The sequence below is a fragment of the Rhamphochromis sp. 'chilingali' genome (genome assembly GCF_963969265.1).
Source record: "Rhamphochromis sp. 'chilingali' genome assembly, chromosome: 22".
Classification (NCBI taxonomy): Eukaryota; Metazoa; Chordata; class Actinopteri; order Cichliformes; family Cichlidae; genus Rhamphochromis; species Rhamphochromis sp. 'chilingali'.
This window is the reverse complement of record NC_137950.1, coordinates 9,796,555-9,823,048: the sequence shown is the minus strand read 5'-3', so window position 1 is coordinate 9,823,048 and position 26,494 is coordinate 9,796,555. Positions and strand designations below refer to the sequence as shown.

The 26,494-nt window shown below is 41.9% G+C and overlaps 4 protein-coding genes across 6 annotated transcripts; all 4 read right to left on the bottom strand.

Moving 5' to 3' along the window:
• Positions 1-469: 469 nt before the first annotated feature.
• On the bottom strand, positions 470-6,928 carry rsl1d1 (ribosomal L1 domain containing 1). Of its 2 annotated transcripts, none has more exons than XM_080873908.1 (10): positions 6,497-6,928; positions 5,900-5,986; positions 5,527-5,666; positions 5,256-5,394; positions 4,723-4,871; positions 3,388-3,489; positions 2,960-3,053; positions 1,243-1,368; positions 979-1,143; positions 470-874 (listed from the first exon to the last, which is right to left on the bottom strand). In XM_080873908.1, the coding sequence occupies exons 2-10, from the start codon at positions 5,930-5,932 to the stop codon at positions 746-748; spliced, it is 1,077 nt and encodes a 358-aa protein (XP_080730034.1). In that variant the 5' UTR covers positions 5,933-5,986; positions 6,497-6,928; the 3' UTR covers positions 470-745. The 2 variants fall into 2 exon arrangements, with proteins under 2 accessions (XP_080730034.1, XP_080730033.1); XM_080873907.1 differs by having other exon boundaries at positions 470-877; positions 6,497-6,515.
• Positions 6,929-7,231: 303 nt separating this feature from the next.
• On the bottom strand, positions 7,232-18,055 carry gspt1 (G1 to S phase transition 1). Of its 2 annotated transcripts, XM_080873905.1 has the most exons (14): positions 17,646-18,055; positions 17,342-17,386; positions 15,751-16,023; positions 15,637-15,670; positions 15,353-15,430; positions 15,077-15,257; positions 14,804-14,958; positions 14,422-14,562; positions 11,545-11,638; positions 10,041-10,121; positions 9,722-9,895; positions 8,332-8,421; positions 8,068-8,236; positions 7,232-7,974 (listed from the first exon to the last, which is right to left on the bottom strand). In XM_080873905.1, the coding sequence occupies exons 1-14, from the start codon at positions 17,839-17,841 to the stop codon at positions 7,922-7,924; spliced, it is 1,764 nt and encodes a 587-aa protein (XP_080730031.1). In that variant the 5' UTR covers positions 17,842-18,055; the 3' UTR covers positions 7,232-7,921. The 2 variants fall into 2 exon arrangements, with proteins under 2 accessions (XP_080730031.1, XP_080730032.1); XM_080873906.1 differs by lacking the exon at positions 17,342-17,386.
• A 120-nt stretch (positions 18,056-18,175) lies between these two features.
• dmc1 (DNA meiotic recombinase 1) lies at positions 18,176-23,518 on the bottom strand. The gene is made up of 13 exons (XM_080872997.1): positions 22,913-23,518; positions 22,582-22,626; positions 22,342-22,488; positions 22,141-22,223; positions 20,559-20,611; positions 20,411-20,452; positions 20,262-20,334; positions 20,060-20,151; positions 19,913-19,986; positions 19,658-19,772; positions 18,862-18,922; positions 18,641-18,757; positions 18,176-18,467 (listed from the first exon to the last, which is right to left on the bottom strand). The coding sequence occupies exons 1-13, from the start codon at positions 22,967-22,969 to the stop codon at positions 18,398-18,400; spliced, it is 1,029 nt and encodes a 342-aa protein (XP_080729123.1). The 5' UTR covers positions 22,970-23,518; the 3' UTR covers positions 18,176-18,397.
• A 244-nt stretch (positions 23,519-23,762) lies between these two features.
• On the bottom strand, positions 23,763-26,059 carry tomm22 (translocase of outer mitochondrial membrane 22 homolog (yeast)). Its single transcript, XM_080873469.1, has 4 exons — positions 25,806-26,059; positions 25,364-25,482; positions 24,860-24,977; positions 23,763-24,752 (listed from the first exon to the last, which is right to left on the bottom strand). The coding sequence occupies exons 1-4, from the start codon at positions 25,893-25,895 to the stop codon at positions 24,678-24,680; spliced, it is 402 nt and encodes a 133-aa protein (XP_080729595.1). The 5' UTR covers positions 25,896-26,059; the 3' UTR covers positions 23,763-24,677.
• Between the last annotated feature and the right edge of the window lie 435 nt (positions 26,060-26,494).

Genomic DNA, 26,494 nt, shown 5'->3' with positions numbered 1-26,494 from the left:
AACACTGTTACTAGTGAAGTGTCTGTAATTGAACACTTGAATCTTAGCAGAAAATGGCTGTAAGCCTTCAACAACAAACTTTTAACATCTCCAATTGAAGCTGAATTTTATAATCCCATATTAATCATATAAATATAATTTGAATGCATTTCCATTTGTCAGTGGCAACAAGTAATCATATTAACCAACTACAGCCCTTAACCCTGTAATACCATGTGTATTGTATTTGAGCTTGTGTAATGTTTTCACCCACAAAACGTAAAAGAATTGCACATTTTTTTTGCAATAAATTGCATAAAAACCATTAGGTGCATTGACAACAGTACACATGAAAACTAATGCACCACACTTTAGCCCTGCATCAGGCGGTGACTGGTCCAGGACGTACCCCGCCTCCGCCCTATTGTAGCTGGGATAGGCTCCAGCCTCTGCTGCAACTCCTCCAGTTTCAAACACATTTAATGACAAAATATTTCAGCGTTCATGTTTTATTACAACAGCACGTAACCCCAACACTGTATATGAAAACTGGGAGAGAATCTTTCACACGTTAGCTGCTTGATTAGGTCGAGTCCAAGGCACTGACACTGTATGATGACTCAGCACAAGATGGGCTTGAATCAAACACATGAGTAGTTTTGTCTCTGTCATCAAACAGTGACATTACATTCACAGAATACAACAAAACTAGAGGGAAAAAGAAGAACAGAGAAAAAAAAAAAAAATTCAATGTCCACGTTAACGATCATTTCACTTTAGGTACTTTTCTTTTTACTTTGGAGTCGGTCTTCTTGATCAGTTTGCTCTGAGCTTTTGTTCCTTTCTTCAGCGCTGCGGGTTTGGGGGCTTTCTCCAGCTTCTTCTTTTTGGACGCCTTCTACAAAAAACAGAGGAAACGTTAACGATGCCAAAGAAAAACAAAACCTGAATCATCTGCTGAGGTTCCCTTCAACTCAAACAGCTGTGAAAAGTACTGACCTCCAGTTTAGGCTTTTTGACAGGGGTTTCTATGGGAACCAGCTGTGGGATTTCTTCCTCCTCTTCAGCTGCTGCTTTATTTTTCTTCACCTTCCTCTTGCCCTCTGCAGTAGTATCTGCTTGCTCTTTGTCCTCCGTCTTATTTTTCTTTGTGGATGCAGATTCCTGAAATGCACACAAACTTGTTACTTTTCCGAATGTTTCAACAAATGCAGCTTATACAAAAAAAATAATAATATATTTTGAGTGCTAACTTGTACTCACCTTGTCTTTAGGCGTCTGAGCTTGTTTAGACTCCAGGACAGAGAGATGGCCCAAGTCTGAGGTGTAGACAGGCAGAGCCACCGACGTTTGACTCTTAATGTGGATGAGTTTAATCACTGGTCCTTTCTGTAAAACAGCGATCAAATCAGACACGGCAAGAAAAACTTGCATCGATACATAAAAGAACGCTGTGCAACTTTTTGAATTCCAAACTGAAATTGCAAACTCTAAATAGTGTTGGACGATATACTCGATGTATCGTAAGTTTGTCCACGTACCATGGTTAAAATAGCTTTATCGTAACCATCGAGTATAGGTTGCCATGGAAATATTAAGCTGTCTGCACATAATTCACTGAGTTTTTTTTCTCCCACAAGCTGCGAATGCATCATTAATCCCCCCTCCCAACCGGAAAGTTTTCTACCTGGCACACTGCACTGAGCATGCGCATTTATACACCATCAGAAAGGAGAAATATGGCGACGGCAGGCGATTCAGACTTGGATTTCACGAGGAGGACGTTAAACAAAATGCGGTAATTTGCAAATCATGCCGTTAAACTATTGCCGGAAAAGGTCGAAGAACCACAAAGTTATTCCACCAGCTGAAAAGTGATCCACTGCAAAATGAAAAATGTTTTAAACTCCACGTGTGAACGTCTCCCCGCACACCAAAGAAAACTTTAAACCAGCTGTGACCCGACCGACGACTGCGATCGGCGAGAGAAAAACAGCACGGTAAGTTTAATTCCATGTTATTTTTTATCAAACATAAAGTTATTTTGGTCTGAATCTGTGAGATCTCTACACGTGCCGTTTGCTTGGTTACGTAAAGTCAAGTGAGTTTGTAGCTTCCTTGTTTGTGTTTAGGCACATTTCACGACATTGCGTAACTGCGTTTTTAATAGTTTGCCGTTTTCGCTGTTCGATGGTTGTTGAAATGGTTTATTTGAGCTTTTAGCTGAGATTCGGATGTTTCTGTGGATCCACACACGCTGACTTCACTTAGGCTTAAACTGCAGCTCACTCCCTTTGTCCCCGGTGCTGGGGACACTGAGGCTCAGGACATATTGTGATATTTTATCGCGTATTGCAACATAGCCACAAAATAATCGGAATATTAGATTTTCCTCACATTGCCCAACCCTAACGCTGATCAGTGCCCATTTTGCTGCACAAAAATTGTGCCGTTTGATACCGAGAGGTGCGTTTTCTTCCATACACGAAACAATCAATTAACAACTGACTGCACGAAAGACCCGATCCCACTGAACGCATCATCCATCACGTTTAATCACAGGCAAAATAAAAACTGCTGAAGCCAATGAAACAAATCAGCTGTTATCTACATGCTATTATGACACGTACGACTCAAAACTCTTCATTTCTGCACCGAGACGCTGGATTTTTGTTTTTCTCACCAGTAGACTGGTGCTGGAACCAGTTGTGGGGACTTCCCTCCCACGCTAAAGAGGCAGAGCCTTACTGGGGATTTATGTTGCCATCACTTTGATGCAACTACAAAGCCTTCTAAAACTACTGCGGCTTCAAACTACTGTGATTTGCACATTTCTACACAGCTACTTTTCCTATCAGTGAGAGAATAACAATTACCATCTCAATATCAGGAATATTATTGAGAGCTGGCATAGATCAGCTCAGTCGGGGTGTGATAAGTCTAAAATCTAACAACCAAATGTAAAACAAAAAGTTCTCACCATGCGCAGTTTGGTGACCACTGTTTGCACGGCAGCCTCGATGTTTTCCGTCACCTCGTCTGCAGTCATGCCCGAGTGGGCAACACGTGCCATACTGCAACACAGGCAGAGTGCACGAAAACACAGTGTTACCAAACACACAGATCACAGCAGCAGTATATGAAGCACCAATGTGACTTTCTTATTTTTTAACCGAGTAAGATGCTAAACATTGTGTATCAAAGTTGTAGAGACAGGCTCCACAGAAAGAGGAGGTCCATCTGGATTTACTTTGAGTTTCTATAGCACCAGTCTGACCCGTATCGATTACAGAGAATCGACAAGGTTGTACTGAGGTGCAGTTAAGATCATCTGCTACCGAAGAGTTTTTAATAAAGGGGAATTTCTGCACAAAAAGCTGAAACCAGGGACACGTGAATAAATCTCACCAGCAGCAGCCCTTGTTGGTAACCTTCAGGCTGGTCCCCTGGATGACTCTCTCGATGTCTCTGGCCAGATGCTTGCTCTGCAGGTTCACGCACAGCGGCTCTCTGGAAAAGAAAGCAAAAGGGTAAGAATAGAACCGTCGCAGCTACACGACACCTTAAAGTCATTTGCAGCAAAGTATCCAAAACAGAGAAACGTTCAGAGAACACAAGTGGGGGTGAAAAATTGTGGGAATAAGGGGCTTTGCTTTCAATAATGTTTCAAATGACATTAAGCTCTTATCTTCTTTGGATACCTGGGTTTGCTCTTTTCTCCTCTGCTGCTGAATTTTTTTTAATGTGATAGTTTGTATTGCTTTGGCATGTTCTCCCTCCACGCTTCTTAGTGGCTTCTGTGGCTCAATGCTATATTTTCAAATCCAATTTCTTGCATTCATCCTCATACAGAAGCACGAGCAGCTGCATTGCCAAGGGCTCGGAGAATCACCTGCAGTGAGTTTCTGAGGAAGCCGACGCGAAAAGAGAGGCAAGTAACATGATTGGTCAATCTGTTTGTATTGGGGCACTTTTACACTGGTCTATCATCTCGAAATGAGAAAAGACATATGGAGGGCGTTTCTGTCTGTTGGCTGATTTGGAATTAGAGTTTAATGTTACAGTGTTCGCACAGACGCAAGTTTATCTCCCATCTTCCACTGTCTTTTTCCTCCCCAATAGGTGTTTGTTGCTCCAAGACTCGACTGCATGCCAGGATGGCACAGCAAAGAGTGGAGGTGAGCCCACGACTTGCCATGGCCGGCCGTGGCGTTTGGGTACGATGCCACGACTGGCCAGTCTGCCAGAATGTTTGGGTGCGATGCCGCGACTTGCTACGACCTGCCGCGGCGTTTGGGAGTGATGCTGCAGCTTACCACGACTTGCTGCGGTGTTTGGGTGCAATGGTGCGACTGGCTACGACCTGCCGCGGCGTTTGGGAGTGATGTCGCGTTCAGGGGTGAGACTGGGACTTGCCACTGCATTTGAGAGGGATGCTGCAATCTGCCACAGTGTTTGGGAGTGATGCCGTAACTTGCCACGACCTGCCACTGCGTTTGACAGTGATGCCGCAAATTGCCAAGGTCTGCCGTGGCGTTTGGGGGTTATACTGCAATCTGCCACAGTGTTTGGGGGTGAGGCCGCGGTTTGCCAGTCTGCTGCTGCGTTTGGGGGTGATGTCATGACCTGGCATAAACCCATGAAGTAAAAAACCTTGTATATATAGTATAGTTTACAGTCAAACCGTAGTACTTATTTTTCTAACACACACACTAAACAGGACAAACTGAAAAGCGCTCTCACTTTTTACTTTTGTAGAAATGTTTCCCGAGGTGCGATGGCAGCAGTCGGCGGATGCGGTCATCAGAAATGAACAGGTCAAAGTTTCCCAGCAGGCGGCGCTTGGCTTCGTATGGTTTGTACTCCGTCTTCAGGACCTTATACGGTATGATCTGCCACAGGCAAACACATCCCTGAATGTTTCTTACCACTGACAAGACGGTTTAAAGCAGAAAAATGTACACTCAGGATAGCAAAAAAAACAAAAAACCTTGCCCATGTCTACTTAGGAAAAATTCCCAAAAAGGTGGCAGTTAAGCCCTTCTTCCTTTATACCTACTCTGAGCAGCTTAAGTGGACTTGACTCCTCTTTGCCAGATTTCAATGAGGGTGGGAACATGATCATGGTTAGGATTAGGGTTGTGGGACTATAGTTATGGTTATTGTGTTAGGTGAGTGGTGTGATGGCTTTTCCATATGCTACTATGACCTCACACCAATATGATTGGTTGCTTGCAATGCTGAACCTGGACCAACATCAGTTTAGAACAGCGTACCTCTGATATGCCTTTGACACCTCTCTCCTGCAGAAGCTTCTTATAAAACCTCTGGGTCTGCTCTGAGGTCATGTTGGGCTCATCTCTGGTGAAGAGGCAAATCTCTTCTGTGTCTGACCGCTGGCCATGGGGCAAGGGACTGCGGATAACAAAAAGAAAACAAAAGAAACACAATGACTCTGGGGGAATGCCATTATCAACGAATTACTTTAAATTTGGAAAACAATTGCTGCGACGGAGGAACTAAAATTCAGTCGCCTGGGCTGCTCACATGCGTATGGTCTGCGCTTCTTTGGGTATCTTCCACAGGGTGAAGAGCAGGCTGATATGCTGAGTCTCATCCAGAAACGGGGCTTCACCACTAGCTTTGTTTTTTAGGAAGGCCTGCAGGGCCTGGACGGCCTTCTTTACCTGTCAGACACATTAAGTTAAGACACCACAATACAAATGAGGCAGCTTAATACCTGAGCTAAAAGTTAGCATTTGCTAACGCCAAACGTGTTAGCATGTTGAAGAAGCTAGTTGGAACCAGCTGGCTCATTAGATACGTGGTAACAAACTTTATTAACAAGCAGCGTAACCCAAACATTCTAAAAACGACTAATTCAAACAAATCTGAAATCACAAATCAATCAAACTTTTACCTGCGATCGGTCCAGTAAAGCTTTCTCTGCCATTCTTCACACGTGGACCCCCCAAAAAACACCAGGGCGCATGCGTTGAGCGTCATGCTATGACGTAAAATATATGTGTACATAAAATCAATATCGGATTCCACCAACAAAAAGGCTCTCAAAACAATACATATATGTGGATTTTGGGGTGTATTTATATAATCATTATTATTTTTACCCCTGGTTATTTGTATTCATGTTCTATTCTTTTGTATATTTCATCTGTTTATATGTTTTATACTCATTGTTTGTTCAATAAAGTTCCTGTAAAAAACAAAACAAAAAACAAACATCTCACCTATGGAGACAGCTCAGGATGGACTAATCCTGTCTATCCTAATGAAAATCCTAGTCTGTGAAATGCTTCTAAAATATCTGCTGCCCTATTGGCCTTATCTATCTTGAAAAATAAAGTTTTAATGTCAGTGTGAATTTTACATCCAAAAATAAAGGATATATAAAAGTAGCTTTGCCAAAAAAATTTTTTCTCTCTGGCTTAAAATGGAACTGATATCATTCACGGGAAATATGTTCAACAAGTATTTCACAGCTCAGGCCAGCAAATACCGGAAATCCCTTTTTTGCACATCGGTCTTTCTGCTTCCGGATCTGTGACTCGTCACATGACTCTTCTTCCGGCTGAAACGAAGCGCCACCAACTCCAATCAGAGCCATAACAGATGATGACGCTAACGATAAAATGGTGATTCAAAAACTGTAAGGAAAATTATAATATAAATAAAAGCATAAAATATAACAGTAAAATGCAGCACTGTGGCAAATAAGAGATTAGTGCAGAGCAAATCGTTAATCACGTGATTTAGCCAGGTTTTTTTTAAAAAGTCACTTTCCTCACTTGCAAAACTCTGACGTTAAGCTCAACATAGCTCGTTAAGACATTAATCTGGCTTCGTAATATACCTCAGATCTCACTACCACCTGATAAACTTTCCCTTTCTGTTGCTGCTACCATTACTTCACTCTTCTCCACCCTGATATCTTTTTCTCACCTTGAACCCGTCCACCTCCCTGCCCTCACACCTGTCCTGCATCTCTGCCACTTCAGACTTCCTTAATCTACCCTCAAACACTCTGCATAGAACATTTACATATTAAAAACCTAAATTAAAAGTGCATCAAACAGATTTGTAAGGTCATGGGTCTTTTACTGTTAGACATTTGTTATTTGGTTAAATAAGGAACAAATCTAAAAGAAATGTGGTGTATGAGTGCAGTCGTTTAACCTGACAATACATCCCTGCTGTAAACCTGTGGTACAAATCAGACAAATACACCTTTCAGTTACAGCTTGATCTTTTATTTTCCATTTCGATTATGTAACAGCTGTGTGGGTCTGTCCGTGTGAGTGTGTTTATCCTTGGTTCATCAGAGTAGTATGTGAGCTCAGTCCAATTAAACCATCTCATGTGGAGAGAGACCAAACTAAAGACTCTGGCACAGCAATCCTTAAAATCAAATAAAAATGTCCTCTCTGGACTCTAAATCCTGCTCTTGAGATGGGAGAAGCACTTAGCAAATGATAATTATAGACTAACTCTGCTCTTTTTGCAGGATATGAAATCATTCTGGACTTTATTTGTTTTTGTTGTTTTTTTTCCTTCCCCAAACTCAACAACACTGCATCCATCTCCATTCAAAAAACAAATGGCGCGGCCAGCAGACCGTACGGTCAGGCCTGGGAGTACAGAAAGGGGCGGGGCATGTAGCTACATTAGTGGCATAGCTGAGCTCTCAATATGAGAAAGCTGACACACTGGACTTGGTCTCTCATTTCATATGGTTCATCATAAAAACTGATTCAGTCATGTTTTCTTCATTTGACATGATTTTATTCTTCCCTCCTTTTTTGTCGTTGTTCGTCTCTTCAGCATAGTTGTGTGTAAAGAGAGAGTAGCTGTTTGGGTCGGCTCTAGCAGCATTTCTCCTCTGGGAACGAGTGGAAGAACTCCATGCATGCTGCCATTGTTGCATTTAGTCCTTTTCTGGCACCAGCTTCAGCACTTTGCCAATGGCGATTGTTTTGCCTAATAGTATCAAGAGAATTGAGGGACAAAAGGGCGATTCAAAGATGCCTGAAAACAAATCCAGCTAACTTCAAGCCTGCACGGTGTCCTTACCTTCGTCTCTCAGTGTGAATCGCCCCATCTGAGGGAAGTCTTTGAAGGTCTCTAAGCAGATGACTCCTGCTGCCCGGAGCCTGGCGATACAAACCTGGTCCTGCTTCACAAAGCGTGGTCGTGTTTTGCTTTTCTCTCCCGTCTTCTTGTCCACCAGACAGATTAAGGCCTGTGGTGAGAATTGCACAAGTTTAGCACGAGTAATCAAATAATTAAAGAATGAAATAACCAAATAACTAATATGTAAGCCCAACAGTAACTTACTGTAATTTGCACTTCTTCGATGCAGGTGTGGATGTGAAGGACTGCATTGTAACCAGGACAAATGATGGATTTGTGCTCGATGATGACGATCTAAAAAAAACCCAAAAGAACATTTCAGAGGACTTGAAAACCAGATTGTGTCTTTAGATACTTTGCTGTTAGTAGCCTGTTACAAAAGCACATCATTTGTTTTAATTTCTTGAATATAAGAAAAATAAAGAGTAAAAAACTGAAAAAAAGGCAGTCAACATCCAAAGAGCAGCGTTGATGTCCTTCAAGAAGCCTAGAGAACTATTCCTGAAGATTACTTTAAGAAATTATAAGAAAATTTGCCTTCTTCTGACTCTTTTTTTTTTGCCTTATATGCTGTATTTTCCATGTGTGTTTGGAGATGTTTCAATACATACAGTACAGGAAAAGCTGACAAAAGATTCTGCCCGAGAATCCCAGCTGTGCATGAAAACAGCCAAGGAATGACACAATCAACAACAAGCAGGCTTCGCAGTATTCCCAGTGTTTGTTATCTTAACTTCAACCGAGCCACGGGGGGGTCCCAAGCCCGGATGAAATGCATCTTTGATCTTTTCCAGATCAAAAATGCAGATAATCAACAACTAAAAGTGAGACCCGAGTTTCACTAGAGACTACTAAATGGGAAAATCATTTTTTGCATGTTAACAATCTCTTGAAGCTTTGAAATTTTAGGAAACATTTGGTAAAAAAATGAACGTTTTGGACTACAGGTGGGTTTTTGCATGCTGCGTCACATATTCTCTTATAATACCAGAAAAGATCCTTTGAACCTTGTGACCCCTTAATATAAAGCGGTGTGTATACTACGATGTTTAAATGGATGTCTTGCCTAAGCTTATTTTCAGACCTGAAGGTAAGCATTTCACAAAGAAAAGTACAGATTATCAACACATAAGTAACTATTTGTCTGGCAAAAGTCTTACTTTATAAGCCTGTGTCTGCTCAACTTGTCCAAAGCAAGCTCCATCAGACAACTCTGCAATTAACACAGGCTTGAAAAATGTGTCTCCAAAGCTCTTATGGAGAAATGCCTCATCTTTGATAATTACTTCTGCTGGTCTGTGTAGACCTGCTGTGAACACATGATCATCAACCAGAGTGGCGACTGCTTTCTAACATAGCCAACCTGCAAAAGGATGCATTTAGTTTTGTTTTTAATATGAGACACAGCAGAGACACGGGAGCGGATTCATTACAGGAGCCTGTGGTGAGGAGTTTATTTGCTGGCATTAAATTAAATAAATGGCATCACCTGTGGTTACCTCACCCCCTTTCATCCCCCCAACTTCTCCCCACAGTTAACGACTGTCAAAGTCAGGAGTTAGAAGCCAGCATGCAGTAATTATCCAGTCTTTACCTGCGCATCAAAGGTGCGCCCAGAGTGGCAGAGGTTGTCGGGGCTGCAGAGGATAAAACCAGGAAGGATCTCTTCCTCCTCTATGCCCTTCAGCCGCAACTTCAGGTTCTCCCCAGGACTTGCGTCGTCCGTCTCCACATCGTCACTCAGCAGGCTCAAAACCTCCACCGTGTGCTGCAACACACACATGCATACAGCTACACGTGAAGTGAGGAAAGACTATTTCTGCATTGATGCAGAAATATATATGACTGGCAATGAAAATGAAACTGAGTATTTGTGGTTACAGGATCCTCTTTCAATCAAGAAGAGGACTCACCCTGTTTGGCATCATGACCAGCTGCTGGGCTTTACTAATGGATCCAGATTCCAGCTTTCCAAGGATAACAGTACCCATATCCTACAAACAAGGAAACCCACAGTTAGAGGCAATATTCAAGTAAATGCACTATACTTTGCTAACCGCTAATACACCCATGTGTCCAAATAACATCTGCCATATAGATAATTTTACACTGGTGGAATGTCATATCAAATATGGTCAAAGTTTCTTTGCTGTTTGCAAATAATCCCTGTGAGCACAGAAGCTCCGCCCCCCTTCTGTCCAAATCTCCTGTTTACGAGGAGCAGCCAATCACAGGAAGGTTGGCTTAAAGGGAAGGTGGGTGAACTGAAGGAATGCACCATAGCTCAGAACAAGATTATAATAAGGATTATCTTGAACTTTGAATCATGCAAAGCTACTCTAGTAGAGTCCAAAAATAAAAATATACAGTTCAAATATATAAGTTCACTTTAAACAGTCAGTAAATCCATTCTGACTGTGGTGGGTGTGGCTCAGGAGGTAGAGTGGAAGGTCAGAGGACTGTTTCTCCAGCGACTCAAGTCTGCATGTCAGACTATGGTTGGGGAAAGATACTGGGCCAGAGTTACCCCCGACACATGTGTGAGTGCAGGAATGTTAAACAAACCCTTAGGTACAAACAAAAGTGCTATATAAATGTGTAAGTGCCAGTCCATATCCCATTTACTTTAGTCTTAAATACTGCATTTCCTCATACTTTCAATAAGCACATAGTTCTAATGCAAGCCTTAGAAAAACATGGACTCTTGGAAGAAGCAGCTTGCTGTATAAGATATGATACTTTTCTTTTGGCAGTAAAAAAATGAAATAATGATCATGACTGTGAGCTTTCAGACACCACCAAAATAATGCACAGTGTTTTCTCCACAGCTGAAAGGTTGCTGTATCAAAGTCCTGGCAGTCTCGGTGACCATTAGTATGCAGCATCCAGTTGACTGAACCATAATCCCATTACTTCAGGAGAACATCAATTGAGGCTACTTAGTCATATAACTGCTACATAAGGCTCTTATGCAATCGCTGGGAGAGAAAGACAACAGGATAAAGACAGATGATGACATATGAAGAAAGGAAGAAGAGCCGATGGTCAATTTTTGTTTCAAAATAATTCAATTCCAACAACGCTTACAGTGTGTGATGAACTGCTTCCAACATCTAAACCAAGCTGAGCGCCAAGGAGCTCAATTATCTCAAAGAGGAATGGCTGTGCGGAGGCCACAGTGTGTGTGTGTGTGGCTCATTGTGTGACTGTCTGTGTGTTCTGGGAAAAAAACTCAAGAGGAAGCAAAATGACAAACTGACAAGAGAGCGAAAAAGGATTTTGGCAAAGTGAGCACGAACCAAAAGAAATTTTACACCCACTCATCCTCTGAGAGCGGAGCTGTGCAGAACACAAGCTGCCAATGGTTTTGGTTTTCTTCTTACAGGAAATGAGGATCAAAAGCTTCCAGTTGCTCACCTTGTATTTGTCTACGATAGGTAGTCTGACAGGCCCGTCGCTTGATCTGGTGAAGTTTGGCAAACTGTCCAGGTGGGCAATAAATGGCAAACCCCTGTTAGAAAAAGAAATAAGCAAAACAAAAGTAAACAGTAAAGGTTTTTATTGTAGTCAGCATTTGCTTCACACAAATCAATGCACAAAAAAAACAAACAACACTACAGAAAACAGAACAAATCTGTGCAGTCTTATTTCTCTATGACTTATGAGTTCTGTAAAGCAAAAAGTCAAAGAAACACCGCACACACCGGCTTCCTTCATTATAAATGCTGGAAATATTTAAATCAGCATGTGTAAACAAGCCTTACCTCCATCTTTTCATTATTACCCATCATTTATGCATACTGTTACAATTACAGATAGTCAAACACAGCCAAAGCTAGCATATAAATGTGACTTTAATGCTCCGGCTTCAGACCTTTTTTTCCACTTTTTTCCGATTTGCATATTATGAAGTGTGCATGTAGAAAGCAACACATTTGAAATGTTCCCCAATTTATCGCAGTTAACTGCCACGTTATCAAAAACACATTGCATCCAATTGCCAACTTGACCGCCCATTCAATGGCAAACTGATAGCAGACGTTTTATCGCCGTCTTGAAGCGCCAGTCTCTTTAAAGATGGCAGCTGAACACAGGTGGTTGCAAACCTGGTCCCTGTCTTTGAAGCAACCATTTCAAAGGCAACAACATCCCAGATTCACTGCACACTTTTGTAATAATGTTGTTTATGCTGCAGTGCCCAACCTCTGTAGAGGGCCAAATGGAGAAGAAATTTAAATGGAGAGGTTATGAAGCGCTAACGCAGCGTGCTTCAAAGAGTTCATTAACTAAGTGGCTGCCTCAAGGCCTAGGGTAAAATACACAAGTCTGATTTTAAACTACTTTGACAGATTACAACAGAGAACTGTGGAGTTTGAACTCAGCATAATAGATCACCTCCTTTAATTCAAACAAATTGTCTTTTTGGCCTCAGAATTTTGATCCTCTGATTCTCCCAAAGTCACCAGAGGCTGAAGGAGTGTGAGCTGAACACTACATATTGATTCTTTCTTCACACATAATTATCAACTTATGCAGCAAAGCAACTATCCTATCACCCCAGCTAAGCTTTAACATGGCCATTATGATCACTGTGTACTTCAGAATCACTGTTATTATTGTTATTTATAGATTATTATACTGTAAGAGATGATTAAGGCAGTGACCAGTTGGATGACGGGGACTAATTAGTATATTTATGTGCTTAAAGTCAGTAAGGTTGACACAGTGTTGTGGTTTTTTTGGTACTGACCCTTCTCTCTGGTGAGGTCTCACTTTATCTTATAAAGGTTCAAGCCTGGTGATGCCGTTCAGAGCACAATGACCTAACTGTGTTCTGTTTGTCTTGTGTTCTCGCGCTGTGAAGGCTTTCAAGGGCAGCCTGTCTGCTTGTTGACAGTGCAGGACGTCACCATGTGTCTTTACATCCAGAGGGGTATAATGAAAACTCTCTACTCTACACAGTAATATAATAATATAACCTGAAGTGTTGACAGAACACCTAGTGCCCCTCTAGTTGTTGCTCATCATAATCATTCATATGGTCAGCACCATAATTACAAAGAATCAAAGAATCCTCCTCACTCGACAGCTCATTTATTCATTTTTTTAATTCACTCACATATTTAAATTACCGTATTTCCCGGACTACAAAGCGCACCTGAATATTAGCCGCACAAGCTAAAATCAGGGGAAAATCCTGTTTTGTACATACATTAGCCGCACCTGACTAAAAGCCGCAGGTGTTTCAATGTTGACTTATCATATGTAAGAGAATATGCACAAAGCGAATTGTCAGGAAAGAGATGGCTGTTTGGAGACACATCTCTTTTATTAATATTTTGAAAAACAAGTTATGGGTACATATTTGCACAACTTTTTAGGTATATGTACAAGTAGCGGTAATTACAAGTACGAAACATGTGCTGTGCTTCAAAAACGAGTAACAAATGTAGTACATAACAATAACCTACAGCACACCAGAAAAATAGATTCAGACTACCTTTTAGGCTCAGGTGGATGGATGGATGTTTTCACACTTTTCCACGCTGTCAGATTCCACCGGTGGAGTTGAGCATAACTTGCTTGCCGCACACCATCCACGACTCCCGCTGAACGTGTAGCGCTACTTTGAAGTTTGTTTTTCGAGCTACTTGTACGGCACTATGTTGTCTGGCGGATGGACACGTGACCAACACACCACTCTTGAACCCCGATACTGTGTGTCTGATCACATGCCCTTCCGCCAGGCAACGTAGTGCCGTACAACAGCGGAACAAACAAAACAAATCGTCTTACGATATGACAAAAATCAGGGACAATCCATAGAAAAGCCGCACCTGACTAAAAGCCGCAGGGTTCAAAGCTTGTGTAAAAAGTAGCGGCTTATAGCCCGACAATTACGGTAGTACCCTTAACTTTATTTTTTCTTAAAAAGCCACGTGTTTAAATATTCATTCTTTCTTTCTTCCCCTTTTATCACTCCAAACATAACATTTATTCACAGGCTTTGTGTCAGCTACTAATCTGCATATCTGTGTAATCTATCCCTTTGTTGTCTTTCTCTTTGATTTGTCTTCCTGCAAAGCACTTAGCGTGCATTTTAAATAAACTCTCGCACGCAAATAATAGGCCGAGCCGGGCACTCATCATTTTGTACTCGTCATAGAGCAGGAAATACAGACTGCAAGAACTATATTTGAATTCGCTGAAATATAAATAAGCGTGACATACTCAGAAAGAGCTCACGCGTTCAACGCCTGATGACTTCAGGGGCCGTTCAGAGAGCTGACTTACGTGTACCAGGGGCATTCGGATACAGGGTCCTTGAGGTTGGCACCTGTGAGTCCAGAGCAAGGCATAAAGTGGATGTCCTTCTTAGGGTTGAAGCCCACCTTCTTTAGAAATGGCACCAGCTTCTCCTTACACTCCTCATACCTGCGAGAAGAAAACAAAAAAATTATTAAAATATTTCTTAACATTGTGTTTGACATAAATATCACACTGGAATCATTAATGAACAAATAAAACAAATAAAATCAGTCACTTAACCACAACTGGTGATGCTTTAAATGCCAAAATTAATACTAACACTTTCCTGGAGATACTGCATGTTTTTCTTTTTTAAATAAAGTCCGAAATAAACATTAAAATTCCCAAATTATCCATTTTAAATCACCTTTCTAGGCTCCAGTTGACAGTGGGGTCATCCATCTTGTTGATGAGGACAATGAGATGTTTAACTCCTGCCGTTTTAGCCAGCATGGCATGCTCCCGCGTCTGCCCACCCTTTTCGAATCCCGTCTCAAACTCGCCCTTTCTTGCCGAAATCACCTGGCAAAAACCAATAAGGCAAGAGAGAAATATTTAGAGAGCGCCTTTTATATTAAATCAACCCGTGAAAGAACCGGGTGATATGTTTCTGAGGTTCAGGGATAAAGATCTGTCTCACCAGGACTGCTAGGTCAGCTTGTGACGCCCCACCGATCATGTTGGGGACAAAGCTCTTGTGTCCGGGGGCATCGAGGATGGTGAAGTGTTTTTTCTCCGTCTCGAAGTAAGCTCTTCCAACCTCGACCGTCTTCCCTTTGTCTCTCTCCTCCTGATTTGTATCCAGAGCCCACGACAGGTACCTGCAACAACCGCGCTCGTGCATTCATTTATGTTTTACAAAAAGGTGCGTACGGCACAAAGAAGGTAAATGCCGTCAAAACACGACGCCCCTCACCATGTCTCCCTGTTTTTTTCTTTCGCTTCTCTTTCATATTTCTCCAGGGTTCGTTTGTCCACCATTCCAGTTAAGTACCTTTCAATGAGGGCACAAAGGGAGGAAACGTTAACAAAACGTGCAGCCCAGCGCACGTCCGAGACAGCCACAGGCTTCGGCTGTTGTAACAGATGATTCAACTCTGTGTTTTTATTCTCCTGTATCGCTAGTTGAGCTAAAAACAACTCCATAAAGAAACGAATCAAAAACAACACAAAACATTTAAAAATAAATGGATCACTCACATGATCTGTCCTCCGATCGTCGATTTCCCGGCATCTGGCAAGTACAACCAATTTTTTAGTGAACATAACTTTGCATAAACAGCCTTAGATGAAACACAACCGAATGCAACGCACCAACATGACCAATGAAGACCACGTTAACGTGTTCTTTCTTAGGAGCGTCTGGTGGCGCCGGAGCCACTTTGGGCAGGGGCATCTCCTCCTCTTCCTCCTCCATCATCTCCTCGTCCTCTTTCCCTGCTGCGCCTCCCTCCTCCGCGCAGGTCTCCCCAGACCCCAGATCCTCCTGTCCGCCACCTCCTTCGTCTCCCCCGGGCTCCTCCTTCTGCTCCCACGTCTCTTCCTCTGTGGGCATGTCTGCCTCTGTGCTTCCATTCTCCACTGGAGCTGGAAGCACACATTTTGCACATTTCTAGTTATCTAACTCCGCTGTAATAACCGGCATCGCACCGACAACTTGGGGGCTGCTTTTCATTTGCTGGGAGGAACTTTAAAGACGCTGTATGATAGGAATAAAATCAAAAGTGACAACTGACTTATTGCAGATCCTGGGCTTCAGTCAAGCTGATGTACATCTTGCCAGATCTTTTAGCAAACTTAAATCTTTTCAAGCACATTTGCACAAAGATTTCAATCAAACAACTTCAAAGACAGGCCTCACCTCCATTTATCTACATCTCCTGCATAGTCTATTGCTTTAATTCAGCATGCTTTGTAATATGTGCTGCAGGACTTTCTAAATAACCTAAAAAGCACCCTATTGCTACATATCCGTGGTCTGCCCACTTTATAAAGACAAAATCAATGCAATGTTCTGCAACGCAAGCGCGTCAAAAATAAATAAATCAGGAGCAAGAGGACGCTGAAAATGTGCTGTGCCTTGCAGAAGAAGAAGCATCTTCCCTTGGCAACACACAAATAAGCCTCCAGTTTCCGTCACTATGAAATTATGCGGCCCAGCAGTTGAGTACAATGTCTATTTTCTTCTCCACGCCCTTCATTTATAATCAGCTGACTTTGTAGGCTGTCTCGTCAAGCTGTACTTATATTTTGAGACATGTTCGGGGACATCTGAAGGAACAAATGTTGCAGCAACCATCTCCATGAATGTGTCTGCAGGCAATGGGACTAAGGGAGGTGACTGCAGAGCTCGCTCACTTATCTGTCCTTATGTACACTACACGGTCATCTGGTTTTGTGTCCCTGCCTCAGCCACTCTTTGAAAAGCAAAAATGAGTTCCCCATAACTCAAGCAGAGGTGTATGACATCCGGGCAAAAGGCCAAATATGAGGGAAATAAAGCCTCACCAGAACAAAGTTAATATGTTCCTGGTGTAACCAAACACAGTGCACTGACACAGAGCAGGCCGGGGCCTTGGACGGGCAGCTCTTGACACATACGAATCACGGCATGTGCCAGTAGGAGATCTATTTTGGGCAGGAGCGAGTGAGGTTGCACCACATTCTACCTAGGCCCATGCACGTGGGTTTCTACCAATGACAGAAAACCAAATATGGCTCAGTAACTACTTACAAGTAGTGAGCATCCAAGCTTTAAAAACTGCATGAGGTCTGGTGTGATACTTATAACGTGGATGTTAAATCTTGCACACCTGAGCCTGTATCTACCCCCTGAAGCCTGAGCTAGAGCTATAACTTAACCAAGTGAACATGCAGTGCACTGGAGTACACTGTGGATGCGTACCGACTGTTTCTGACACCTCCATACTGGCAGCTGGATCAGGGGTACCTTAAAGATAAGAAAACAAAAAATACTTTCGTAACTACTCATTAGAAAAGATTGCCCGCGGCTCACATATTCGTTACTACTACGTCATGAATCAGCTATTGCACCACAGCCGCACTTGTGCCGACTTGTTGATGAGTTAGAGGGTATGCTGTGCTGTTCAGCACAGCGAGTTACACACAGGAAGGCTAACTTAGCTGGACTAGCAAGCAAGCTAGCAAGTTAAGCTAACTTCCAGCCAGCTGTCTGGAATTTAACCTACCATCTGAAGCCGGCATTTCCACAGCGCTGGCTTGAAGGAAGCTTGGTACAAACACCGGGGCGTTAACGTTGGGGACAAACGGCTTGGCGTTGACGTTAAGGGCGGCGAAGGCGGTTGGGAGTCCCGCCGCGGCAGCAGGGGCCTCGGCATCCTCTTCCAGCTCCCACGAATCCGGGGCTGTGTCTCTCGTGTCCATCGCTGCTTTTTCCAGAGTTGACAGGCTTCCCACCACCGGGCAAGGCGAATGATTTTTGTGGTTCCGTTTATACGGGTTTAGTTGCTGGTGTGTTTTAGACTCTTAGCAGCACGCTCGGTGAAGTTCCCATTGCTTTGTTAAGCCTTGCCTTGACAAGCATATGGATCCCGTAGCTGACGAGAAGTGGTGCACGGCAGCTGCACGTCCCTCGCACACCGCCAGAGGGCAGCACCGGACACCTGCAAACCCGCTAAGTCTACAGTCAGTCTTGCAGCCCCCCCCCCCCCCCCCCCCCCCCAATGAAACCCAAGTATGAAACATCAGAAAAGGGATTTTTATTCTTTATTAATTTCATAACAATCTCTCAAACAGAAACAACACCACCACCAAATAGTACAATACTATATGTCAGACTTTAATCTTTAACAAATTACACAAGGTTAATGAAGCTATTAATAAATAAATAAATAATATAACTAACAAGTTGACGGGTTAGCAAGGAACAGTGTTAACATGCAAGTCTCATCTTTTCCTTTTATTATACTTCAATTATACTTCAATCTTTGGCATCAGTAACTCCTCCAGCAGAGATGGCAAAGGTTGCCTCATTCTCAGGCATATCAGGACTGGAAGCAAACACGAAGAGACAGATGAGTGTAGAACATTTATCTAAGACTTTTCACGCTTTGCTCACGTTCACATCTTTGTCACTACAGTGTCATATCATGTCTTATACTTGATCCAAGTCATTAATAATTAAACTGATCACTATGAAAATTGCCCTTGAACTGCTAAATACCTGTCAAATATCTTGGCGATTCTCATCTCCCCACGCCCCTTCCTCAAGCTGATGCGTGTGGTGGAAGCGTGGGCCAGGATGTGCCCACCAATTGGCTTCTTGGGATCAGCTTGAAACCTGAAATGGGTGAGAAACTTAAGAACATCTCAGCAGTGTTTCACACGGCGTTTTTATCAGAAAACCTCTTATTTGTAAGCATGAGGGAATCTGCGCTATCTTACGTCATTCCGGCTCCAGGATCAGCTGTCATTTGGTTGGTAATAAACACAGCTACGTTGTACTCTGACGAAAACATAGATCAGAGTCAGTGAAGTTTGAACGCAAGCATCGGTTTAAGAATCGCAATCACCCACAGAGATAGTTGAAGGTTTGTAAATAGTTGCTGTCTCATGAATGCAAACAGACTGCAATCAGTCTGAATGAGGCATTGTCAATGAACACAGACTCAGCTGGTTGTATTCTAGTTACATTCTTATAGACCAAGAAAGCTGCTGAGCTCAAAAGTGAAAGATCAATGTAATATTCTCTTAAGCAGCTCATGAGTTGTTAAGCGTGCATCATGGGGTGCCTGGTGACTCCCACCTCTAGGACCTAGCTTCCAGGTTGGAAAAACGAAGCCAAAGTGGAAGTGCTTTAAACCTACAGTCTATATAAGGTCACCAGATGGTGAGAGTTGTAGGTGCAAAAAAACTTCTGGTTCTCATCTGTCAAAATGGAAGATTTTTTGTGGCTAAGGAGTTACAAATCACAAGTCATTGGCCCAATTAGCGCACTGTTTCACAGTCAGTTCACAGTCAGTGGAAACACTCATCTCAAAGCTTTAAAAACATTCTGTCTCCATGTTGATGATTGTTTATCCGACATTCCTTATACATAAAGGTTACTATATGAGGAAAATGATCAGGGTGCTATTTCCAGTCAACCACCAGCAACTTCTGTTTCCAACAGTTCGTGTAAAAGATAAGGTGTTAATGGCATAAATATTTACACACAAAAACCGAGAATCCTGATTCAGACCTTCAGAGATTTTCTGCAGCCTTGAAAGCATCTGGGCCAGTTTCTGCTGCCGCTCAGCGAGCTCCCCTCTGCCAGAGAAGTCCACTCTGAACAGAGCCATGATGGAGTCGATAATCTACCAACGACGAGCACACAAGCAGAGTGAAAGGCCAGAGAAACAGGGAAACCCGGTTTCTAGGTGTTGTTCTCCACCTTGATTAGATTTACAGAGTTGATGACTAAAACCAATATCAGAAGAAAAGTTCTCTTGCTTACCAACAGCTTGAACACGCCTCCTTCTTCATGAAATTTGGCTGCTACAAAGTCCAACAGCTCCATCTGGTGTTCACCTGCAGAGTTTTCAGTTCTTTATAAAATGCTCTAAAAAAGTCAGTCTAAATCAACTGTAATGCATGTTCGTACTAGTGTAGGCTCGGGCGTAAAGCACGTTGTCCAGCACGGCATCATGGTCCACGTTAAACCTGTCAGCGATGTCTCTCAGTCTGTCCGGGCGACTCAAATCAGACAAGTACAAGTCAAGGAAAATAGGAGGCAGATTACCATCAGCGTTACATGGCAGCGTTTCAGCTGGTATATATTTGTGCCGTGCTCATTCCAAGGATACAAGGTGTTCTCCGTGTCAATGAAGATTACTTTTCCGCCCGAGTATCCATCCTCGCCCGGCAACTGAGCAGTGACTGAATGACAAAGAACGCGTTTTAAACTACTCTGTATCAGGAAGCTAAAAACCAACAAAAAAGATTCTTTACTCACCACAGAGCGTGTGAGACAGCTGGGTTTTTCCTGTGCGAAACTCTAGAAGAAGACATACTGAGAGTAAATTCATGAATTTGAAATGTATTCATGAATTTAGATGAGAAAACATCAGAGAGGAACGCATTACAGGGGGGCGTCTGCTCACCTCCAAAGGCCTCTGTGATCGCCATACTCTCTACACCTCCACCCAGCAATTTACTGCAGAGACACAGTTCACAATACTAACGCTGCTGTTGATAAATCTCAAAAACCTCCTATATCCTCCATGTTACTGCCAATTTATCTATTAATATGCTAAAGCTATGAAGCAAAGAAGAAAGTCTAGTGTGATTACTGCATGCACAAAGTTCAGTGAAAAATAACCCTGAGATTCACAACTGTGTGTATTTTATTGAACTACAAGCATTCTGAGCCAGTAGACGACCGCTCGCTACCTGTTATCTGCGTGAACTGCGGGGAAGTTGAAAAAAACAAACAAACAAAACTGGATAATTTATGACTGAAGGAACTGAAACAGTGCCTGAGGAGGAAGCCAGAAAGTGCACAGCTTTTAAAAAGAGTCAGCTGAGAAGGGACAATGGTTAATAACAAAAGGGAGGTTTCGGGTTAAACAAATAAACAAAGTGATGAACTTTATCTCCCCTGAGACAAGAAGTCTTCTAGGGTAAGAAAAGGAAAAGTTTCGACATAAAAAATTATACAAAACAAACAGAACAACCTAACGGAAGAAAATGTGCAGTCTGAATGTGTGCTCTGAACACAGACCACACAAAAGGAAGAAGAGTGAGGATCTGAGGAGTGTCTGATCTGTCAGCTCAACAATGTCAATGACTTTTTTGTTTAAATAGCACAACTGATTATACTTAAACTCAGTCTGATGAACACGGGAGACAAAAACATAAAAACCTATGTAGGTTTTAAGGCAGTGAAAACAAAATAAAAGCTCAATTACAACAAAAGCTCAATTAAACTTTACAAAGAACACACATGCACCGCTAATTAATGTAACAAAAACATTTTGAGGGGTTTTTTTTAATGTCGGCACAGATGCATATGACCTCTGGTCAGCAGGCAGCTTGTTCCAAAGAACAGGACCACAGTAACCAAAGCAACCTCAGCACAGTGAGAGGTTTGACCGGGTTATAAACAATTAGTAAGTCAAAGACACATTGGAGGGGTCAAGCAACAGAGAGGCTTATGAACTAGCACTGAAAGCCAATGAAGTGACTTCAATAGTGGGGTCACATTTTCACATCTATAAGAACTGATTCGTCCTACTGATAACCTGGAGACTCCTGCAAATTGAGCGTTACAATAATTCAACCTGCTTGTTTGCTAACCTAAAAGCATGGATCAATTTCTCACCAATCTTAAGTTTTAATATTTTCTGAATATGATTATCAAATCTAAGATCATTCTCCAAAATAATTTCAAGGTTCCTGACTTGAGAAAGGGATGATAAATATGAGCAAATTTTCTGTCTCTGACTTTTTGGACTAATACCAAAAACAAAGACGTTTGTTTACATTTTTTGTGACCTTCTAGCCTTCATCCAAGTGGCGAGAATTTATGCATAAAGATAGTTTGAGGGAGTTCTTAATTAAGGTATGGACGAATTCAGGTGAGAAACTACTGATGAATGCTGGACTTGCGTGTAAAATGAAAATAGGGTACACAAGGTTTTGTCCACTGTTTGTGAATGAGGCCCAATATGAGGAAAACTTAACTCAAACTCTTGGCTCCCAGTTGTGACGTGGAACACCTGCTTCCTCCTTGCGCTGTATTCAAAAGCCGTCTGGAAACCGACATTCTACAACATAAAGAGAATCAACTATAACACAAATCGTCTTTTCAGTCACGTTTTGATCCCACTACAGACATAAACAGGACAGAGCAGATATTTAAGGATTCAAAACGCAGTGTCTTACCAGCAATTTTCCAGCAGCTTCCTTGATTTTTTCCACTTTTGCTTCTGACAGGCCCTTGATGTTACACAGAGCTTTGCGGGTAGTCATCTGGATCCCCTTAACAGTGCAGATGCCCACTGACTTCAGCTTTTTGATGTCTGCCATGTTCTGTGATCACACGGCAGGAGGGTCAGATTGATGCTCACACACTCAAATTGCTTTTTGTTAGATGAGTGATTTTGAGCTCAGCTGTTTACTCACTATCCCATGTTTCTGCAGGAGATCAATGTCTTGGAAGAAAGACTCCTGTGAGGTTCAGAGGAAAAATCTATATGAGCTAACTGATCAAGAGTAAATATAACATTAAAAAGCCTGCAGATTATAGCTTTTCATAATGTTTTAATCTACTCTTCTGTATTATCTTTATACAATATTTGTAACCAAAATATAATATAGCTTAAACTTTAAGTTATTTAAACATTGTTTTTTTTTTTATCTTAAGGCAAATCTTCATTTAACATATTTTTTTCCTCTTTAAAGAGGGACACTATAGTATTAACACGCACTGAATAAAATAATACTCAAATCTTACCTCATCATCCTGGAAACTAGAATCATCTTCAACAACTTGATCCTCTGCAACTTTCATTTTAATGCAGAATGAGGTCAGAATTAAAGATGAAAGGTATTTTGATTACTCAGCTAAGATATTTAGCCAGTCTAAAATCAAGCTAACTCTTTGCTAACCATACACCGCTCTTTCAAGGCAAACAAACAAACAAAGAAAAACAGGTTAAACTACAAAACAAGACTGTCAGATTATCGTATGATTATTAGCTATCGGACGCCAACTACAGTACGCTCATGGATGAAAAACAAATATAGTGTCTAAAGTTTAAAAGATAGCTTTTTTGTGTTCATGACAAAACTGGCCTTTTGTCACCGGCGGGAATTTCTGACTCTTCAGGTGCAAGCGGAAATTTCTATTTTGACCAGTTAAATGAACGTGACCAAACAATAGTTAGTATTAATGTTGCGTTTAAGTGTTCCCAATTACATCATCGGACGTTAAGGCTTTAAACAAATATCCCCATAAAATATCTGAAGGAGTTATGTCTCTCGAAATCTTTGGAACACATTCCTATCTTAATCCTTTGGAAACAACACGTGAATGCAGCATTGTCCTAAATACTACTTTCTAAACTTCTGAATTTCTAATCATTTGTATACAATAAAAACATTTTTCTATGACAATGGAACTTTTTATCTGAAGACAAGTTACTGATTGTCAGAATCAGTATTGTTAGATGGTTCTTACAAGCTAAAATATCTCATGTAAATAATAACCAATATCAAGACTTTATGATCAAAATGTGGTGAAATAAATACAGACTCTATGATGATTACAAAAATAAATGAATGACGATAATTTCAACGATACCTCTTGTTGATTATTTAATACATTTGACAAACACCTCAAAATATTTGATCTTACACACAAAAACAAGGTGAAAGTAGACACAAGGCTTTCTATTTGATTTGGTGTTTTAATTGTGGCAGTAATGTTGAACACAAAACAAAATCATGGGGTTGCTCAGTGGAGATTATAAAATACTGTCATATGAATGACAACAGAGGAAAACTAAATTACATTCAATTAAGACTGGACACATCAGCGTCATTTAACCAGGAGGACACGATAAAACCAATAACTGTGGAAAGTTCAAAGCGAGAGGCATTACACTCTGACATACTATACACATATAGTACACTGGTGATCTGAGACAAAGACGGAACCACAGCACGTGGTCAATGTAGACACCAATCTTATAATTTAATAAAACTTGTCACATATGATCAGATATTCTAACTTCATTCTTCACATGCAAGGGGAACCAATAAGCATATGAAGATGAACTGAACTACCAATGAGAGTACCATTCTTCTGACTACAAACACCGAGCTATACCACCGCTAACCTCCACACTTCTCTTTTCACTGTATCCAACTTCAACTGATATCCCCTATGAAGAAATTATTTATGCTGATATAAGTATTTAAAAAAAAAAAGGAAAAAAAAGAACCCAAAAAAGAAAAATAACAGAAGCTGTGCTTCTGGAAATCAGTCTCTGCATGATCCTGGGAGTAAGGAGAGACAGCGAGAGGGAAGTGTTGGACACACATCACATCCTCCTCCACAATATTGCTGGAGTGAGCTGAACGCTGCTGACATACAGCCTCTGCCTTTTTTTCTTTAAACTTCAGGTCTTCGCTCTTCTCTCTTGTCTCTCCTTCCGAGTGACTCTGCTGCCTCTCCAACAGCAGATCTCAGGCTCCTGTCGGCCCTTCCTGCCCCCTCACATCTTGCCGGGTGCAGGAGGCATCATGCCCGGCATCCCACCGGACATTCCAGTGTTAGGTCCCAACAGGATCTAAAGGGGGAAGAATTGATTATTCAGGCTGCACACTGAAATTTCCCAGTAAATGCTTTTCCCCTGAACAACTACCAATTAACGCTCAAGTGCCCCATAACACTCACCTGTCTCTGCTGTTGTAGCTGCTGCTGCTCCAGCTGTAGTCTTTCTGTCTCAAACACAACAGGCAGCACCAGGATCATGAAGGAGGTAGTGCCGACCCAGAGCGCAGAGCGGGAAAAACTGTAACAGAACACCAACCTGATTAGTACCTGCAGTTTAAAATGTGTTATACGGTACCCTTTAGTTACTCTAATACTCCTTTTAGTTAGACTCTAATATGCAAAGACTGGAATAATATTAGTTCACCCCCAGACCCTGTAAGCTGTAGAAAATCCATGGATGGATATTGCATTTTGCTATATGTAAATCTGTGATTTGGTGTTTTTCCATTCTTTATAATGTTGTAGCATTTACCCAATGCATACTTGAACCAACAGATTTAAGTTAAGAGTTGACTTAATTGGCACGAGCAAAGAATTTGTACCTGTTATATCCTTTACTGTGGCCTCTTAACAAACACATTCGTGCAATTACTAATGAAAAGCAACAGACGGGGAGAGACATACCTGTAGAACTTTTTAATCAATGAGACTGAGCAGTGTGCAGACACCTCTGCAGCTGTGCGCATCGTTTCAGGAAACATCTCAGTCAGGCCCCACAATCTCTCCATCAGCGTCTCATCCAGCTTATGGACGACCACAAAAAGCAAACATTTGAGCCGTGCATTAGAAAATAAAGAAGCATCTCTAATGAGTAAGAACATACAGGAAAATTAGCTAACATCTAAGTGGGAACATGAAATACATTCGTGTACAGTGAAACTGGTTTTTAGCTTGCAGCATTGTTAGACAGACCGTATACCTCAGGTAGGTAGCTAGCTAGTTAGCTTTGGTGTTGCCCTATTTAGGCAGGGGAACTAACACAGCAAACAAAACAGTGCAACACACTGCTAAAGTCCCATTTTCATTCAATCTTTTTTCAAGAGCCCATGAATAATAAGGGAATTACATCTTCATCTTCGTCGTCGTCAATCTCGTCCTCTGGGGGCCGTACAGACACCGAACTCGTAGCGGGGGACAGTTCCTCGACTCCGGCCATTTTTTCCTTCCTGTTAAATCCGCGACTAAATCAGAACAATGAGAGTCACTGCGGCCAGAATAATGTGTTTCTGAGGTTTTACCTGCTGCTAAAGGTAAAGCTCGGAAGTGTGCTGACTGTCTGAGGTCACAGTAGGAAAACGTGAGACTCAGGGTCGGATGACGACAGGAGGTCAGGGGTCAATTTGTACGTGAAGAGAAACGTAGTGCGCCCCTTGCTGTATGGACTGTCTAATGGCAAGCTCGGGAGTATTACTGCCACTTGCAGGATCAGCCGCTTAGGTTAACTCTGTGAGGTCTAAGTCAAGTCTTTGGTAATCAGGGGACAATAAAAATAATTATTCTATGTGACTCGCATCAAAAATTAAAAATTTCCAACAATAAATATTTCTTTCATTTCTCCAAAGCACAGGGTTAAGGTGTTGGCTATGGGTGGGGTTATCGATCAATGATGGCAAAGACCTCATTAGGTTATCCTTGTGTTCAGGGGTTAAAGTGAGATTTGGTAACCCTAAGGTCCAATGGAGCGACTCATTTGTGAATACAGTGTGACAAATGCAGCGCATATGCACATCAGACTGTGTGATCAACCTCATCCTC

What these genes read in the sequence shown, in the direction of transcription:
- gspt1 (XM_080873905.1), bottom strand. Translation starts at nt 17,841, where the DNA reads ATGGACACGAGAGACACAGCCCCGGATTCGTGGGAGCTGGAAGAGGAT. An exon ending in GAAAAAAACAGGGAGACATG is followed by an intron (nt 15,258 to 15,352) that starts GTGAGGGGCGTC and finishes CGGTTGTTGCAG; the next exon opens with GTACCTGTCGTGGGCTCTGG. An exon ending in TGGTCATGATGCCAAACAGG is followed by an intron (nt 9,896 to 10,040) that starts GTGAGTCCTCTT and finishes TGTGTGTTGCAG; the next exon opens with CACACGGTGGAGGTTTTGAG.
- rsl1d1 (XM_080873907.1), bottom strand. Translation starts at nt 5,932, where the DNA reads ATGGCAGAGAAAGCTTTACTGGACCGATCGCAG. An exon ending in CATTTCTACAAAAGTAAAAA is followed by an intron (nt 3,490 to 4,722) that starts GTGAGAGCGCTT and finishes TTTCTTTTCCAG; the next exon opens with AGAGCCGCTGTGCGTGAACC. An exon ending in TGGTCACCAAACTGCGCATG is followed by an intron (nt 1,369 to 2,959) that starts GTGAGAACTTTT and finishes GCTGTTTTACAG; the next exon opens with AAAGGACCAGTGATTAAACT.
- dmc1 (XM_080872997.1), bottom strand. Translation starts at nt 22,969, where the DNA reads ATGAAAGTTGCAGAGGATCAAGTTGTTGAAGATGATTCTAGTTTCCAG. An exon ending in CTAGTTTCCAGGATGATGAG is followed by an intron (nt 22,627 to 22,912) that starts GTAAGATTTGAG and finishes TGAACCTCACAG; the next exon opens with GAGTCTTTCTTCCAAGACAT. An exon ending in AAGCTGCTGGAAAATTGCTG is followed by an intron (nt 22,224 to 22,341) that starts GTAAGACACTGC and finishes TTTATGTTGTAG; the next exon opens with AATGTCGGTTTCCAGACGGC.
- tomm22 (XM_080873469.1), bottom strand. Translation starts at nt 25,895, where the DNA reads ATGGCCGGAGTCGAGGAACTGTCCCCCGCTACGAGTTCGGTGTCTGTA. An exon ending in ACGACGACGAAGATGAAGAT is followed by an intron (nt 25,483 to 25,805) that starts GTAATTCCCTTA and finishes GTCGTCCATAAG; the next exon opens with CTGGATGAGACGCTGATGGA. An exon ending in TTGATTAAAAAGTTCTACAG is followed by an intron (nt 24,978 to 25,363) that starts GTATGTCTCTCC and finishes GTTCTGTTACAG; the next exon opens with TTTTTCCCGCTCTGCGCTCT.